The 18,960-nt window shown below is 39.9% G+C and overlaps 1 protein-coding gene across 3 annotated transcripts in view; it reads left to right on the top strand.

The window, feature by feature from the left end:
- MRPL48 (mitochondrial ribosomal protein L48) overlaps nucleotides 1–18,960 on the top strand; it is a 53,136-nt gene that overhangs the window by 24,680 nt on the left and 9,496 nt on the right. For all 3 annotated transcript variants that reach the window (XM_043580286.1, XM_043580287.1, XM_043580285.1), the window contains 2 exons: nucleotides 490–578; nucleotides 14,569–14,738. In XM_043580286.1, coding sequence (XP_043436221.1) covers nucleotides 490–578; nucleotides 14,569–14,738 — 259 coding nt within the window. The remainder of the gene's footprint in view (nucleotides 1–489; nucleotides 579–14,568; nucleotides 14,739–18,960) is intronic.

The raw sequence follows: 18,960 nt of genomic DNA, 5'->3' as shown, positions 1-18,960 counted from the left end.
TGTTATTCACTTGGCAATGTGTGTTGGAAGTTGTTCTATATTAGCACAAATAAATAGATGGTTTGTAAAACTTTGTGGAAATTTGTGATTGTCCTCTTACCTGGCTATATTTGTCACCCATCTCCTTCTCTGTATGGCCCATATGAGAAACTTTAAAAGGATTATTGCCTGTTGGGGGACAAGAGAAAACAAGAACACTGTGAGAAAGTATTTTGTCCTCCTACCACCAGTGGCTGTAGCAGGAGATAATTTCTCAAGGAAAGATAGGTAGTGGGGATTGGATATAGTCCAGGGCCCAAAAGTTGAGAAAAAAAGGGGTAAACTGAGAGTCAGTCCAGGATTAAGAAGTAGCTCTAGTCCTTTAATCGGTAAGTGGCCTGCTGTCCTCAAATATTCCCAGTCTTGTGGTGGAAAATTTGTCTCTTCATGTGTGATCTGTCTGCCCTGGAAGAGTTTTGAAACCGGTTTGTCTTATTTTCTGTCTTTTAGGTGGCATTCTGTTGAGCACCAGTCGGCACTACAAGACAAAGCCTACCCATGGCATTGGAAGATATAAGCACCTAGTTAAAGCCCAGGAGGTAAAGGGAACAGGGGTCCATTTTAGAAAAGGACAGTGTACAACTTTTGCCAAGAACTAAAGATCAGACACACACTGGTTGGATAATATTGGAGGTAGAAAGGATGGGGGGTCATCCTTTAGTCGTCTCCAGTTATTTCATTTGGATATTATCTACGGTGGGGCTGCTTCTGCCAGCTCTTGATCTTGTCCATATACCAGGTTATCACAGGGAAACGCAAATGATTTGGCTTCATTACTTGTGGTACTTTAAAAGAGTATCTTCTTAGTACTTATTTCAGTATGGACCTCACATTAAATGATATGCACTTGACTTGAATGGTTTGTGGCAAGTAGAGGCAGATTACATTTTCAGCCAAATAGTTTTATAGTATTTGCAGATTTAAAATATGTTGATGTTCCTTGAATCCATTATCACAGATAACTGGGAGTTAGTTCCAAGCATTCTAAGATTATTTAGCCCATTTCTTAGGATTCCCATAGCAACAGGATTGCTTCAGTGGTGGTTAGATTTCTGTGGATGTGCAGAGGATTTTGTTGGTGAGGTGGACACAACACCGGCCTGAAAGTCAGAAGGTCTGGCTTTGAGTCATGATTCTAGCACTTCTTGTAAACAGTACAGTTAAGAAGGATTTTGCTCTTCTACTTGGGGAGACTTCAACATCACTTTTGGTTCTTTGGTTTATTGTAATGCTTCCATGTAACCCTGAACATCTCCTGCTGCCCCTCTTTCTCCTTGGCAGAGGTCCACACTGTCTTTGGGCCTCAGAAGCCACTAAACTTGCATGTTCTCCTGAGCGTCATCTTTGTAGTAAGGAATTTCAGAGGAACATTGCCACATCTGGCAGCCTCCCAGTAGGGAACAACCCAAATAAATTGTTCATTTGTAGTTTGTAGTGGGAAGAGACCTTAACTGGGAACCAGGAAACTTGTGTTCTAGGCTTGGTTATGCTACTTATTACACCTTCACAAAGTTAACTGGATAAGTTAACTTTACCCCTCTGGGCATTGTAGGCCCTGAAATTATATGTAAAATGTTTTCTGTGTGTGATTTTTTTCTGGGAAGAGAGTCCATAGCTTTTATGAGTCTTCATAAAGGCTGAGGAACGGGATTAGGATTATCTTTAAGACTCTTTCAGCTCTGAGGGAAGCCTGGGTGGCACAGTTGGTTAAATGTCCGACTCTTGATCTTGGCTCAGGTCATGATTCACAGTTCGTGGGTTCAAGCCCCACATCAGGCTCTGCACCATCAGTGCAGAGGCTGCTTGAGATTCTGTCTCTCTTTCTCTCTGTCCCTCCCCCGCTTGTGCTTGCTCTCTCTCTCAAAATAATAAGTAAATAAATAAATAAATAAATAAATAAATAAAATAAATAAACAAACTTTAAAAAATTAAAGAGTCTTTTAGTTCTGATATCATGTAACTCTGGTGTTCTGAAACAATTGTTGAATGTCTGTTATGTGCTAGGCATTGTTGAGGGTGCCTTGCCTATTCAGACTGGGTTGTAATAAAATTTTATAGGATGAATGAACAAGACCTGGTTCATGCTCAGAGGGCTGATAAACCATTAGAGATAAGACACAGACACTTATGCTCCCAAGCAGAAAGCAACAGGTGCTAAAAGGAAGATAACAAGGTGCTATTAAAATTTAAAAGGAGTGACTTACACCCTCTTTGAGTTGTGACACCTTAAAGTAGTTGTTGGAGTTGTTTTATTTTGGGATATCCCTCTTCTAGAAGTCCCACGTAAATTAGTAGGAAATAAAATTCATTCTGTTTGAGCCTGTGTTCTTTGTTTTTTTGTTAATTTCTTGGGATTTTTTTCCTCTAAAAGATAATTTTCTGCATGTGCCATGCTCTGACCTTCTCCCTAATTTGGTATAAAAGGAAGCTCAATGCCACATTAGTGCCATCTGTCCCTGTCTTTCTCCCTACTCTCTTCTCCCGTCTCAGGGATACCATGCTTTAACTGCATTGGGCCTCTCGCTTTTCATCCAAATCATCATACTGTTTCAAGGCTGTTCTGTCTACTTGGAAGGTCTTTCCCTTTTCACTTGGTTAATACGTCATCAAACCTTTAAATTCTTGTGGGGAAATGGGGTGAGGAGGAAAACAATGAATCTCCCCTTGTGAGAAACCTTCCTGGGTTCCCTGTACCTGGGCTACTTGTCCTACCATGAGCTGCCAGAATTCCTTGTGCTTCCTCTGTCTTGGGACTTACTGCTCTGTTGTAATGATCTGTTTGATGACCATCTCCCCTTCCAGATGGTGAGCTCTGTAAGGGTAGAGGCCGTGTCTCGTTTTTCTCTGCACCCTCAGTGTGTAGCAGAGGGCCAGGTATCAAGTAGAGGACAGGAAATATTGATTGAGCTGAACTGAAATGTGGTTGTTGGAACTGCCCCGAGGTTTTGTAAATCAAAGCTGGCAAACACAACCCACTATTTGCAAACAGCTGGCTCCAGATGACCTTAGTTGCTTGAAGGGAGTGATGCTCTCTTTGGTTAGTGCTGTAGGCTTTTCTCTGCTGTCATTCATCATCCCTCTGTGTCTAGCCAGATAGTAGTGGTCACTGCTGCAGGCCCCTTGGTTCTGACACAGGACAGCACATGAAAGCTCTTGTCTGCCAACTTGCAGAGGCTCTGTCCCAGGTCCCTGTCTCTTTTGCCACCCCCCCCCCCCCCCCAGTAAATTTGACTAGAAAAGCTAGAAAGGATCTTGTGGTCCCCTTTCTTTCCCTAAGCATAGCACCTAGAAAAAACAATAAGCAGCCAAAGTCCCTTCCTTCCCTCTCTAGTATCCAGGCTGGGCCCTCTACTCTCTTGAGCCCCCATCCTTAAGACAAGAGTTAATTCTCATGTACAAAGTGCCCAGATCTTGTCCCATTTCTGCTGGTGTAATCTCACATCCTGTAAGACCCAGCTTGACTGTGGCAGTGAGAGATCACATTCAGAGATAATCTCCAGGCCTAACACTGTGTCTGAATGTATAGATCTCATTATTTCCTCAAGGCCCTGAATCATTCTATTGAATTTAAAAGACTTTGGATTGTTTGGAATGTTTATTTCTATGAAATGAAAATAATGTAGTCCTTCATATTGGTGTAGCACTAGGTTATTTCTCCCAAGACCACATACTTGCCCTCAGCTGTTATTAATTGGGGTATTAATCCAAGACTCAGAGAACTGCTAAGAGGAAGGATGAAATGGAGGCAACATATTGCTGTCAGTTTGTAATTGTTCTGTGTTCTATTTTCTAGGCCCTGGGGCAAGAGAGTAATGTGTATCTTTTGTAATGTAGGCAATTTACTTCCCCTTTCTAGAATGGCCCCCTAGGAGTCAAGATGTCTTCTGTCTTGGAAACTGTTTGCACTGTTGACATACAGGAGGTGTCTGTCATTTATGACACCTATTTAGTTTATTGTAACACCCATAGATAGATTAGCTCCCACAGCCACAAGGCTGTGAGGAGACTGTGGCATCGTTCCCAGAAAAATCAGCAAATCAGAATCACTTGATAGTGACAGTCCTAGCTTCCTGGGAACAGAAAGATTGGTTTTGCCAGTGCAGTAACCATAGGGCTAGACTTGGATTTAGGACTGGCTTAGGGAAGAGTTGTTTTAAATTAGCATCTATGTTTTTCCTCAAGTCTGCCTCTTGTAACTCACTGAAAAGTAAAGCCATCATTGAGCATCTACTATGTGCCAGGCACTGTGTGAACACAAGTGATGCTTGGGTGAATGGGACACAATCGCTTCTTACCCAAAGCATACAGCAGGCTAGGAAAGGTAGTGCTCAAAAATGTAACTAACCGTACATGGTAAGTGCTTTACTAGCAGAATGAACTGACAAGAGAACAAAATTAAGGAAGCAATTCTCCCTGAAAGGGTCAGTGAAGGTGTTATGGAAGTCAGCTCTACAGACATGTACTAAATGCCACCTATATCATACACTGAGTATGTAAAGTGAACTGACCCTAGGAATAACCAGCTGCTTGGGATACACTGGGAAACACTGGGGCTATAAAGAACATGATAGAGTTCCCCAGAACTTTTCTGAGTGATTATTAATGATGACCTGACTCTTAGCCTGTGCCATTAGAGTGCCCTGGTCTCTAGCCCACCAGTCTCATTCTGCCTTGCCTGTTCTGCTGAATTACAATAATGTCAGAGTTTTAGAGGGAGTCATATTTGATATGAATAGTAGCAATGATCCCTTTCCATTTCCAAAGTGCTTTCACATCCATTATCTCAGTGCCTCTCAAGCCATGTGCTTTTGGAACACTAGTGATCCTAGAGCCAAACCTCTCCTCAAGTGTACTAATGGCAATCTTCCGCATTTTAGTTTCCACAATTTAGAACCTAAATTTCAGGTTTTTTCCCCAATCAGTTTTACTTGATGAAAACAAATATTAACAGAGAAACTCAGATATGTCTTCTTTTTTTTTTCATATTTTTTGAGATGCAGAGAACTCCATTTATATAATATAACCATATTTTCTGCTAGTAAAGTCATTCTTGTTGTATATGATCAAAGTATCTTGACAAACATTTTATGGTGTTTCACAAAGAAAAACATGGTTTTGTTAGGCTCTTTGCAACCAACAAATTTGAAAACCGTGCCATTTGATTCACCAACTATCCTGTGAGATAGGCAGGGTGGAAAAGGAAACTGATTGAAGGGCATTAATGATTTCTCTATGACATATGTCTAGTGAATGACGGAACCCAAACAAGAATTCAGTTCAGTCCAACTCAACATTTAATGTTTCTGGGCTCAAGGAATAGAGAAATGAATGAGATGTAGTAGCTTCTTATAGGAATTGAGATAGTAGTTTGGTTGCCATAATAGAGAGATCCACTTAATCTAGAGGCATAAACAAGATAGAAGCTTACTTCTCTCTCACATAAAAGCATAAGTAGATATTCTAGCTTTTGGCTTTGCCACACTTACCATACTGCTTCTAACCGCTAGTCCTGAGATGGCCGCTCCCTCTTCAGCCATCATGTCCACATTCCATCAAGCAGGCTGGAGAAAGGGAAAGTAGTGTACATAAGCTCTTGTCCCACTGGCCGGAAGTGAGTCATATAACCATACCTAGCTACAAGATTGCTTGGGACATGCAATTTTTATTATAAATGGTCATATACCCTGCTAAAATCCAGCAGTTCTGTTATTTTTTTTTTACTTTGATTTCCTTAATTATTCTTTCATGAATAAAGTTTGCCATCTGCCAACTGTTGTGTTTCAGCAGTTATCTTATTAAAGGAGAAATGGAGAATAGATATTGAGGAAACTGGCAGGCTCTGCACACTTTGCCTAAAGGGAAAGACAGAGGTTAAGAGAAATGTTTTGGAATTAGGCAGACCTGAGTTAAAGATTCAGCTCTGATGCTTACTAGTTGTACGTCCTTGGATACATCATTTAACTTTTCCAAGCCAGAGTTTCCTAGGCTTTATGTAGGAATTATACTTCCCAATGTTGTTGTGAGAAATAAATTAAGAAAACTTTAAGTACTTAGCACAGTGTTTGAAACATAGAGCCCATAAGTGGTAATGATGATGGTGATAGCATTAGTCTGCCTTTTTACAATCCCGTAGCATTCTATTTTCCTCTCGTAAAACATGCATCTCCTTAAAATTACTTGTTCTGTATATGCCTTTCCTTATAGATTGTAAGTGTTAGTGAGCAGAGATAATGGCTGTCTTATTACCTATCATATCCCTAATGCTAACCATGGTCTTGCTCATCACTAGTGGTCAGTAAATATTTGTTGAATAAATGCAGAGGCATACATGTGATTGGTAGTGGTATATATGGTGGAAGGTTTGCTATGGGAACACATAAGAGTGGTACCTAATTTAACCTGAGGAATCAGGGAGGGCTTCCTGGAAGAACATGAGCTCAGTCTTAAAAATAAGTAGGAGTTGCTCACATTAATCATGTGGGGTGAAGAGTCAAAGACTCTGCAAGGAGGGGAAACCTCCTGGGTGAAGGTAGGAAGACACTGAGATGCAATTGGGAAACTTAGGAGTTTTTTATTTTTATTTAAAAAAAATTTTTTTTTAACCTTTATTTATTTTTGAGACAGAGAGAGACAGAGCATGAACGGGGGAGGGGCAGAGAGAGAGGGAGACACAGAATTAGAAACAGGCTCCAGGCTCTGAGCCGTCAGCCTAGAGCCTGACGCGGGGCTCGAACTCACGGACCGCGAGATCGTGACCTGAGCCGAAGTCGGACGCTTAACCGACTGAGCCACCCAGGCGCCCCAAGGAGTTTTTCAATCATGGGGTCTAAGGTAGGGGATGAAGGACCATAAGACCTGAGAAGTAGGTAGGTCTAAATCAGTCCTTTTTAAAAGATACCATTTATTGGAGCACCTGGGTGGCTTAGTTGGTTAGGCGGTTGACTTTGGCTCAGGTTGTGATCTCACGGTTTGTGGGTTTGAGCCCCACATTGGGCTCTATGCTGACAGCTCGGAGCCTGGAGCCTGTTTCAGGTTCTGTGTCTCCCTCTCTGTCCTTGCCCCTCCCCTATTTGTGCTCTATCTCTCTCTCCCTAAAAATAAACAAACATTAAAAAAAGATACCGTTTATTAAGTAACTACTATATACCCTTAAGTGTGTCTGCTTACTGCCCTTTCAACTGCAACCAGCAGCTTGGGGAGTTAATCAGCATGGTCCAGCAAAGTAGCTTGTGCTGAACTTGCTATGGAGGTGGGCTGTTCTTTATGTTTAAATTGAGATTTGGTCTTTCACGTGTCTCTTCTCTCTCTCTGAACTGTAAATTCCTTGAGGGCTGGGACTGTGTTTTCTGTTTTGTTGGTGTCTTTGCTGAGAGTGATTGAATTAGTACTTTGCATACAGCAGGTGCTTAATAAGTGTTTCATTCTGTAAAGCATGCCAGTAGGATGCCAGGAGCATGATTACCTCCAATTTATAGTATAATAATGCTCTATTGGTATGCATTACTCAACCTTTTTTAAAGATACCATTTATTGAGTAACTGCTGTATACCAGATGCTGTAACTACTAGGTACCAGGCTTTAAAAGCATTATTCTATTTTATAATATTATAGTATACTTAACACAATGAGCACTGAGTAATGTATAGAATTGTTCACCTGAAACTAACATAACACTGTATGTTAACTATATTGGAATTGAAATTTAAAAACTTAATAAAAAAAAAAGTAAAAAAATAAAATAAAAGTGTTATTCCTTTTTATAACATTATAAATAGTGTATTTTATTCAATCCTCAGATATCCTAGTTATTAAAGGCCCTATCTGAGGACTCTAAGACTCAGAGAGATTAAATAACTTGCCTAATTGGCTAGTAATTTTCAGAGCCAGCATTTGAACCAAGGTGGTCAGAACCTATGTGATGTCTATGCTATTTCCATTTCATATAAATTTACTATTTCAAGCATCACAAGAACTTTAGGTGTTACAGGTGAAGAAACTGACACCTAGAGAGGTCATTCAATGTCATTTAGTGACTAAGCAGACAGGATTTGAGTCCAGATTTTCTTTGGCTTCCATCTAAGTATAGTGTTCTTTATGCAGTACCAGGCTGTGACTTTTGGCCATCCTAGTCAGGGCCAGGCCTTCTGTCTGGTGTATGTCTCTTGAGTATGTCACATTGAGTTATAAACATAGTCACTTGATTTCTGTGCACCTCATAAACTCAGTATGGACTGTTCAGAGTACCATCACCAAATCTTTCAGGTCCCCAGGTATAAATTAAAAAAAAATTTTTTTTTAACGTTTATTTATTTTTGAGAGACAGAGACAGCGCACAAGTGGGGGAGGAGCAGAGAGAGAGGGAGACACAGAATCTGAAGCAGGCTGTAGGCTCTGAGCTGTCAGCCCAGAGCACGACTCAGGGCTCGAACCCACGAACCGATGAGATCATGACCTGAGCCAAAGTCGGACCCTTAACCGACTGAGCCACCCAGGTGCCCCCTCAGGTGTAAATTTTAAAATTTTCATCACCAGAATTTTTGGAAGCTAAATATGCTGCAGGCATATTTACCTTTTCATTTGAGGATTAGGATGGTACTATTCCTTCCCAATTTTCCCACCTGGAAAATGCCACCTATTAGGCAGATATTATCACTTTCACAGAATCTAGAGGAGAGAGCCTGGGCTTGGGGCTACAGACCCAGCTTCCAGCCATGGTTAGACATAAAGTGGTTATCTTTGCCATGTCCTTACTATTGTGACTGTAAACAAGTCATTTCCCCCTTCTGGGTTTCAGCTTTCCCCTTGGTTAAAATTAGGGAGGGAAAGAAAGAGAGACTGTATTGTTTCTGAGATCCCTTGCAGTTACAGCATCCTGTCATTCTAATCTGACTCCTTTCGCTATCTGCCTGTTCCCAGCAAAGCTTCCTAGTAACCTTGGGCAAGTGAGGTACTTTCAGAGGATCTCAGTTTTCTCTCTGTAAAATGGGGATAATAATGTAGACTTTTTTTTACAAAAATGGTTTAGTAATATATCCCATGGCCTATTTGGAAGGTCATAGTACAATCCTATAGGGATCTAAGAATGGCCACCCTGGGCCATCACACACTGAATACAGGTCAGTCACAGGAATGCCGAAGTTTGATGGTGGATACTAGTAGTCCATTGTCCCTGCTGCCTTTCTCCTATCTTCTCTTCCTTTCCTGCCTGACTCTCCTCCATGTGCAACTAGGGTGGGCTTCCCCAAACACAGCTCATGTACATCCTTTGCACAATATCTTTGTTTTTTTAATTTTTAAAAAATATTTATTTTTGAGAGAGGGAGAGACAGAGTATGAGTGGGGAAGGGGCAGAGAGATGGGGAGACACAGAATCAGAAGCAGGCTCCAGGCTCTGAGCTGTCAGCACAGAGCCCGATGTGAGGCTCAAACCCACGAACTGTGAGATCATGACCTGAGCCAAAGTTGGACACTCAACCAACTGAGTCACCCAGGCGCCCCTGCACAATATCTTTAATAACTCCCCATGGTGGTCATAAGGTCATAAACTCAGGCAGTAGGGTTATAAAGGAGGGGATGGATATGAGTAAGATTGTACGGGTAAAATTATAGGAACTGGTGACTGATATTATATGAAGGCAAGCTCTTGCTGGCTATGCTGTGCCCTGGCTCAGAACTGAAATATAATGTCACAGTGGGCTCCTGATAGTGTGGATCGGTCCAGGCATATCTAGGCCAACACAGAAAAGCAAGTGAGATGCCAAGAGGGATACTGGAATCAGCTTTTTGGTTTTGTTTTGTTCCCCTAAAAGTGACACCTTTGAAGAGCCTGGCATTTTCCCTGGTTATAAAAGCTTTCTAAAGGCTTCAGAGAAGCTCCTCCCCTCTCTGCTGGAAAATTTTAGCAGCTCCTCATTGCATTCCTACGTTAGCATTCTTCACAGCTCTGACTGCAGTGCTGAATGTCTTGATGAGAAGTCTGGATCATTGCATTTGGCCACGAATGTGGTAGGCTCTGAAAAAGAGAGAGACAAGCTCCTGTTCTTTGATGGTTGGTCTCTAGAGGTTGGCTTCTCACTCATAGCAAAGTCTAGGACCCTGGGGTGGCCACCACTGTTAAGAATTTTAGCAATGAGAAATTATAAGAGACTATATACATAATAAAGAAGTGGGGAAGACTTTCATCATAAAGATAGGAAATCCAGAAACTATAAAGGCTATAAAAAGAATTTTAGCAATGCAGAGGCTGCAGTGGAAAAATCCCTGTATTGGGGGTCAGGAGGTCTGGGTTTTAGTACCTAGGATCTGCTTGTCTGGCTGTGTGGCTCTGGGGGACATGTTTAATTTCTCTGGGCTTCTTATTCTTCCCCTGCAAAGATGAAGAATTGGGACACAATTGTCTCTAAATGTGTCCAGTTCTAAAATTCTAAACTTGTGATTCATTGCATGTTTTCTCTTTGCCAGGCCCTGTGCTAGATTGGAATATAAAAGTGAAAATAGCAATAAAAGTTTATATATATTCAGTGTTTAATTATGTGGCACAGATTGTATTAACCACCTTACATAATGTTTTGTTCAGTTTTCAGAACATCCCTGTGAGATCAGGTCTGTCATCAGTATTACTGGTCTTGTGAAAGGATCATTTCTTGGTCTTCCTCCTACTCTCCTAGATTGGGCCTCTGCTACCTTGGACTGACCCGGGGAGCAGTGATGGGAGAGAATCATTCCAGGTGCTTCGCCAGGAACAGTTCTGCTGTAGTAGCTACTAGGCTGTTGGCTGTTAGATAGGGGTGACTTAAGACATGTAACTAGAGATAGATTTTTGACCTTTTTCTTCAAAAAACTATTTCTTTTTTTTAAATGTTTATATTTTTGAGAGAGAGAGAGCACATGCCACATGCAAGTGTGCACACCTGTGAGTGGGGGAGGGGCAGAAAGAGAGGGAGGCAGGATCCCAAGCGGGCTCCGTGCTGACAGCAGAGAGGCTGATAATGGGGCTCGAACTTACAAACTGTGAGATCATAATCTAAGCCAAAGTCAGACATTTGACCTACTGAGCCACCCAGGCGCCCCTTAAAAAATCTATTTCTACCAAATAGTAAGACTTATCGTAAATGTTCAATAGTTAAGATGTAGAATTGGCTCAAGGACAGACAAATAGCCCAACAGAACAGAATAAAGAGTATAGAAACTGATCCATATATCTGTGGGCACTTAGATGACAAAAGAGACACTACCGTCCAATGGTGCTAAGTCAACTGGACTGGATGACTGTGAAAAAAAATTACTCTTTAAAAAAAAATTTTTTTTTAAATATTTATTTTTGAGAGACAGAGAGAGGCGTAGCATGAGCAGGGGAGGGGGAGAGAGAGACACACACAGAATCCGAAGCAGGCTCTAGGCTCTGAGCTGTTTGTTAGCACAGAGCCCGACACGGGGCTCGACCTCACAAACTGCAAGACCATGACCTGAGCCGAAGTCCGATGCTCAGCTGACTGAGCCACCCAGGCACCCCCAAAAAAATTACTCTCGACTCCTATTTCATACAATACACAAAAATTACTTTAAGATGGATTGTAGATCTAAATGTAAATATTAAAATAATCTACAACTAGAAGATGACATATGAGAATATCTTCACAATATTAAGGTAGAGATTTCTTAAACAGGACACACAAATCACTATAACTGTAAAAGAAAGAATGAGTAAATTGAATTACATAAAAAATAAGAACTACTCATCAAGGTGCACTATTAAAATATGAAAGGGAAACTATAGGGAGAGAGCAGATATTTGCAGTATGTATATTTAACAAAGGATCATATCTAGAATATAGAAAGAATCTACACATCAGTAAGAGAAAGGCAGACAACCTAATCTAAAAAATGGGCAAAATACTTGAATAAGCATGTTACAAAAGAGAGTATCCAAATGGAAAGGTGCTCAGGCTCAATAGACCCAAAAGAACTGCAAGTTAAAACCCTAATTCATTACCATTTAATACCAACCAGGATGGCTAAAGCAAACCAGAAAACTCAACTACACTAAGTTTTGTGTTGGCAAGAATGTAGAGCAGTTAGAACTCTCATTTATTCTGGTGGGAGAAGAAATTGGAAACATCTTTGTAAAACTGAGAGTACTTATTAAAGATGAACATATGCATACTGTATAATTCAATAGTTCAGATTGTAGGTATTCATGATGTACTATTAATTATGGACATATGTTAGAAACAATCCAAATTTCCATCAGCTGTAAAAAGGATAAATTGTTGCATATTCATACAATAGACTACTAGAGCAATGAGAAGGAAAGGACTGCTATTTCACCAAATACATGATGAATCTTACAAATATAATGAATGAAAGAAGGCAGACATAAAAGATAACATAGCGTATCATTCCATTTACATTAATTTCAAGAACAGGCAAAATCATTCTATGGTTTTAGAAGTAAGAATAGTGGTCATTTATTTGAGGATCACGAGCTTTTGGGGTGCTAGTAGTCATCTATGTGTTATTCAGGATACTGATTATACAGATTTTTTCACTTTGTGAAAATTCATTGAGTTGTGTACTTACTTATGCGTTTTCAGTATGTGTATTTAAAAATTTTTTTAATGTTTTATTCATTTTTTGAGAGAGAGACAGAGAGACAGAGAGACAGAGCGCAAGCAGGGGAGGGGCAGAGAGAGAAGGAGACACAGAATCCAAAGCAGGCTCCAGGCTCTGAGCTGTCAGCACAGAGCCCAATGTGGGGCTCGAACTCATGAACCGAGAGATCATGACCTGAGCCGAAGCTGGATGCTTAACCAACTGAGCCACCCAGGCACCACTTTAGTATGTGTATTATATTGCAATAAAACTTTTACTAAAAAAATTTTCTTAAAAATATAGTAGAGTTTAAGATTCTAGTTTTGAACTGACAAAAGATTAACTTTATTAAAAATTCAAAAAATATACAAGAGAAATAGCTAAAAAAGTCTCCTTCCCACTCCTATGCCCAAGCTATCCAGTTCCCTCACAGGGAGCCAATGATATTAGTATTTTTGTGCATCCTTCCAGACATATTTTTAATATATGAGCAAATAAATACGTATGTAATTACACACACACATGTGCGCGTGCACACACACACCCTTTTTTGGTATGCATGGCAATATTCTGAGCATGTTATCCTACAGTTTGCTTTTATCATTTATTTTAAAGACTTTTCCATATAGTACAGAAAGAAATTCCTATTCCTTCTTAAAGCTGCATAATGTATACTATTGTATGAATGTTCCATGATTTATTTAACAAGGCCCCCCCTCTTGATGGGGATTCAGGTTAAATTATTTCTGGTTGAGAAGATTTCTTGATCCTGATCTATGTTGGGTTAAATATCTATTTTCCCAGGCCTCATTTTAACTTTTTACCACAGCCTGCACAGGTTGATATGTAGTGGAGCAATACAAAAGGGTAAAGTAGAAATAATTTGTCTATTTCTTGGGGCGCCTATGTGGTTCAGTTGGTTAAGAGTCTGACTTCAGCTCAGGTTATGATCTCATGGTTTGTGGGTTCAAGCCCTGCGTTGGGCTCTGTGCTGACAGCTCAGAGCCTGGAGCCTGCTTTGGATTCTGTGTCTCCCTTTCTCTCTGTTCCCCTCCTCAACTAATGCTCTGTCTCCTTCTATCTCTCAAAAATGAACGAATGTTAAAATTTATTTTTAATGAAAAAAAAGAAATAATTTGTCTATTTCTCAATTTTTTTAAAGAAAGATTGGGGGCTCCTGGGTGGCTCAGTTGGTTAAGCATCTGACTCTTGGTTTTGGCCCAGGTTATGATCTCGCAGTTCATGAGATCTAGCCCTGCGTAGGGCTCTGAGCTGATGGTGGGGAGCCTGCTTGGGATTCTCTCTCTCTCTCTCTCTCTCTCTCTCTCTGCTCCTCCCTGTGTGCACACACACACTCTCTCTCTCTCTCTCAAAATAAATAAACTTAAAAAAAAAAAAAGGAAGACTAAATGACTGCAGAAATTGAAAGCTGCAGGGGCTGGAAGAGAACTAATCCTGGGTTTCCTTGCAATTGATTTAAGATTCTAATGAAAGCTAAGGATTCTTTCCTTCAGAAAAATATGCATGCTGGTAAAATTTTGCATATAAATTTTGGGGTTGATAGACCATTTGAAATTCCTCCATGGATTCTAGATTAAGAATCAAAAAACCCACCAATTTGAAAATTGGGAAACTGGGGGCCAGAGATGAGAGATGGGTTTCATATCAAGTTAATTGCAGAAGATAGTCACTTGTATTTGTGTTAAAGGAATGCCAGCAATATTCCCTCTCCTTTTGTTGGCTTATGTCATAGCCCAGACTGGTAAGGGAAGCTACTCTTTCCTTCCCAAAGAAACTTCAATTTGAAGGTAGGGTAGCCTAAGACAAAAATGGTAAATTTATTTGAAAGATTGATTTCTTTGATAACAAGATGGGATGATTAGAATTTTTTGTGTAATACTTTGATTTATTTTCTTTCTCCTTTTGTTTTTGGTTCAGCCCAAGAAGAAGAGAGGAAAAGTGGAAGTGAGACCCATTAATTTGGGAACAGATTATGAATATGGGGTTTTAAACATTCACCTGACTGCATACGACATGGCCCTGGCAGAGAGTTATGCCCAATATGTTCACAACCTCTGCAACCATCTATCCATTAAAGTTGAGGAAAGGTATGAAGGATGCCTTTGCATGGGATGTTTTTGGTGTGAGTGGCATGCTCTGCTTTGTCGTTAAATGAGGTTTTGAGGTATAATTTACATTTAGTAAAATTCATCCTTTTAGGTATATAGTTTACCACAATCAGAATGTAGAACAGTTCTATTAACCCCAAAATTTCCCCAGTGCCCTGGTGTAGTCAAATCCCAACCAACAATTGATTTGCTGTCCCTGTTGTTTTAATTTCTCCAGAACATCATGTAAATGGAATCATACGGTATGTAGCTTTTTGTGTCTGTCCTCTTTCACTTAGCATAATATGTTTAATATTCATCCATGTTTTTGCAAGTATTTTATTGCTGAGTAGTATTCCATTAAATGCTGGACCTTAATTGGTTTATCCATTCACCAGTTGATGTACATTTTCATTGTTCTCTAGTTTATTGGTAATTATAAATAAAGCTGTCATAAGCATTCTCATGCATATATCTTTTCTCCTGGATAGCTACCTAAACCTGGGATTTGGAGATTGTATGGTGAATGTATGTTTAACTTCGTAAGAAACTGACGTCTGTTTTCCAAAGTGGCTGCACCATTTTGTTTTCCCACCAACAATGTATGAGAATTACAGTAACTCCTTTTCCTGGGCAGCACTTGGTATTGTCATTTTTTTCCCTAAAGATATATCTAATAGATATATAGTATTTCATAGTGAGTGGTCTTAATTTTCATTTCCCTAATAAATAATGATTTTGATATCTTTTCATGTGCTAATTTGGTGTATATTTGCTTTGATGACTGTTTGGATCTTTTGTCCATTTTTAAAATTGGGTTGTTTGTTTTCTTATAATTAAGTTATGAAAATTCTTTATCTATTTTTGGATACCAGTTCTTTTTCAGTATGCTTTGCAAATATTTTCTTCCTTTCTGTGACTTATCTTGTCATCTTCTTAGCTGAGTCCTTTGGAAGGCAGACTTTTTTCAAGTTTGATGAAGTTCTGTTTATTAATTTTTTTTATTCATGCTTTTGGTGTCATATCTAAGAAAGTATTGTCTAACCCAAGATCACAAAGATATTCTCCTGTGTTTTCTTCTAAAGGTTCTATATTTTTAAGTTTTACTTTTAGGTCCATGATCCATTTGGAGTTATTTTTGTATATGGTATGAGATATGAATCAAAGTGTTTTTGGTTTTTTTTTTTCATGTAAATAACCAGTTGTTCCAGCACCACTTGTTAAAAAGATTTTCTAGCTTTTATCAAATTGTCTTAGCACTTTTTGAAAGTCAGTTAACCATGTATGTGTGGGTATATTTCCGGACTCTCTTCTGTTACAGCGATGTATGTATCTATACTTATACCAATACCAGACTGTCTTGATTACTGTAGCTGGATTACTGAAACTACAACTTTTTTTTTTTTCAAAATTATTTTGGCTATCCTAGGTCATTTGGTTTTCCTTAAACGTTTTATAATTATAGTTTGTCAATTTCTACAGAAAGGAACCTGATGGGATTTTATTGGGATTGTGTTGAATCTGTAGGTCAATTTGAAGAGAATTGACAACTATTTTGATTCCTCTGATCCTTTAACGAGGTATATCTCCCCATTTATTTAGGCTTTCTTCACCTGCTCTGGTTTTCATTTACTCTTTGGATTTGTTGGAAAACTGTAGGGGAAGAGAACTAACAATTACTGGCTATCTACTCCAGGCCAGGCACTTTACATATCTTATCTCTCAGGGTTTCAGAAGGTGTGCCCTGTAGTTTGCTTTAAATAACATTAAATCACATGGTGAGAGATTTCTTCCCTTTTTAACTCTCATTCATCCTAATTATGTCAAGGAGAGATTTTTTACTGTGGTTCTGGTATGTCCTTAACACCACTCTAGCACCTCCTAATCTTTATAGTAGAGAAAGGACCTCAGACTCAAGAGTCTTTGGCTAGCAATCATGTCTAACGAGAATTTTATACCATTATTTTGTTTCTGTTGTACTTTTTTTTTTTAATATATGAAATTTATTGTCAAATTGGTTTCCATACAACACCAGTGCTCATCCCAAAAGGTGCCCTCCTCAATACCCATCACCCACCCTCCCCTCCCTCCCACTCCCCATCAACCCTCAGTTTGTTCTCAGTTTTTATCTGTTGTACTTTTTTTTTTTTTAATTTTTTTTTTCAACGTTTATTTATTTTTGGGACAGAGAGAGACAGAGCATGAACGGGGGAGGGGCAGAGAGAGAGGGAGACACAGAATCAGAAACAGGCTCCAGGCTCTGAGCCATCAGCCCAGAGCCTGACGCAGGGTTCGAACTCACGGACCGCGAGATCGTGACCTGGCTGAAGTCGGACGCTTAACCGACTGCGCCACCCAGGCGCCCCTCTGTTGTACTTTTTAAAAGTAAGCTCTAGGCTCAGCATGGGACTTGAACTCATGATCCTGAGATTAAGAGTCATGTGTTCTGGGGCACCTGTCATGTGTTCTGTGGTTCAGTTGGTTGAGTGTCTGACTCTTGATTTCAGCTCAGGTCATGATCTCATGGTTCGTGAGTTGGAGCCCCACGTGGGGCTCTGTGCTGACAGCATGAAGCCTGCTTGGGATTCTCTCTCTCCCTCTCTCTGCCCTTCCCTCCGCAAAATAAATAAACTTAAAAAAAAAAAAAGTGTCATATATTCTACGGACTGAGCCAGCCAGGCACCCCCATTGTAATTTTTTTTAAACTTCTATGGATGGCAGCTGATACTGGTCTTCCATTTACAATAGTGATATAAAGTCAGGCTTACTGAGATATAGTTTAAATTCAGTAAAATTCACCCCTTTAGTGAACAATTTCTGAGTTTTGACAAATGACAGTATGTACTATCATCGTCCAGATGTAGGACATTTACATTATCCCAGGAAGTTCCCTCCCACGTTTGTAGTCAGTCCCTCCTCTTAGCCCTAGTCCCTCACAACTAATGATCTGTTTTCTGCCCCTATAGTTTTTTAAATACTTTTTTAAAAAAATGTTTACTTGGGGCGCCTGGGTGGCTCAGTCGGTTGAGCGTCCAACTTCAGCTCAGGTCACGATCTCGCAGTCCATGAGTTCGAGCCCTGCGTTGGGCTCTGTGCTGACAGCTCGGAGCCTGGAGCCTTGCTTCGGATTCTGTGTCTCCCTCTCTCTCTGTCCCTCCCCTGTTCATGCTCTGTCTCTCTCTGTCTCAAAAATAAATAAATGTTAAAAAAAAATTTTTTTTTTAAAGTTTACTTATTTTTGGGAGAGAGAGAAAGAAGAGAACAAGTGAGGGAGGGGCAGAGAGAGAGAGAGAGAGAGAGAGAAAGGGAGACACAGAATCCAAAGCAGGCTCCAGGCTCTGAACTGTCAGCACAGAGCCCAACATAGGACTTTAACCCATGAACTGCAAGATCATGACCAGAGCTGATGTTGGAGGCTTAACCGTCTGAGCCACCCAGGTGCCCCTATAGTTTTTGCCTTTTCCAGAATGTCATATAAGTGGGATTATACAGTATTTTTCCTTTTGAGTCTGCTTCTTCCACTTAGGATAATGTATTTGAGATTGATCTATGCTGTTGCCCGTATCAGGTAGTTTGTTCCTTTTTGCTGCCAATTAGCATTTCATTGAGTGGATGCTTGTTTGTTTATCCATTCAACAGTTGAAGGACATTTGTATTGTTTCCTGTTTTGGGCAGTTATAAATAAAGCCACTATAAACATGTACAGCTTTTTGTGAGAACATGTTTTCATTCATTTCTCTAGGAATTTGATTGCTGGGTCGAATGGTAAGGGCAGTGGATGTTTAAATTTATAAGAAACTGCCAAACTGTTTTCCAAAGTGGCTTTACCATTTTCTTACACATCAGCAACTTGAATTCCAGTTGCTCTACATCTCAAGTCTCTCTTTTATTTTTTTTTAAGTTTATTTATTTATTGAAAGAGAGAAAAAATGTGAGCAGGGGAGGGGCCGAGGGAGAGGGAGAGAGAGAATCCCAAGCAAGCTCCACGCTCACTGTGGAGCTAAACGCAGGGCTCAATCTTATGACTGTGGGATCATGACCGGAGCAGAAATCAAGAGTTGGATGCTTAACCAACTGAGCCACCCAGATGCCCCTCAAGTTTATTTTTTAAATAACTTTTTAAGTGAACTGATTTAAAGAAAAATCATTTTGGTGGTTTGCCATTTATTGCCATATTATTTAAAGAATAATCATTTTGGTGGTTTGCCATTGTGGCAAGTAA

Source organism: Prionailurus bengalensis, chromosome D1 (genome assembly GCF_016509475.1).
Source record: "Prionailurus bengalensis isolate Pbe53 chromosome D1, Fcat_Pben_1.1_paternal_pri, whole genome shotgun sequence".
Taxonomy (NCBI): Eukaryota; Metazoa; Chordata; class Mammalia; order Carnivora; family Felidae; genus Prionailurus; species Prionailurus bengalensis.
Note: the sequence above shows the minus strand (reverse complement) of the source record. Positions and strands in the feature narration are given on the sequence as shown.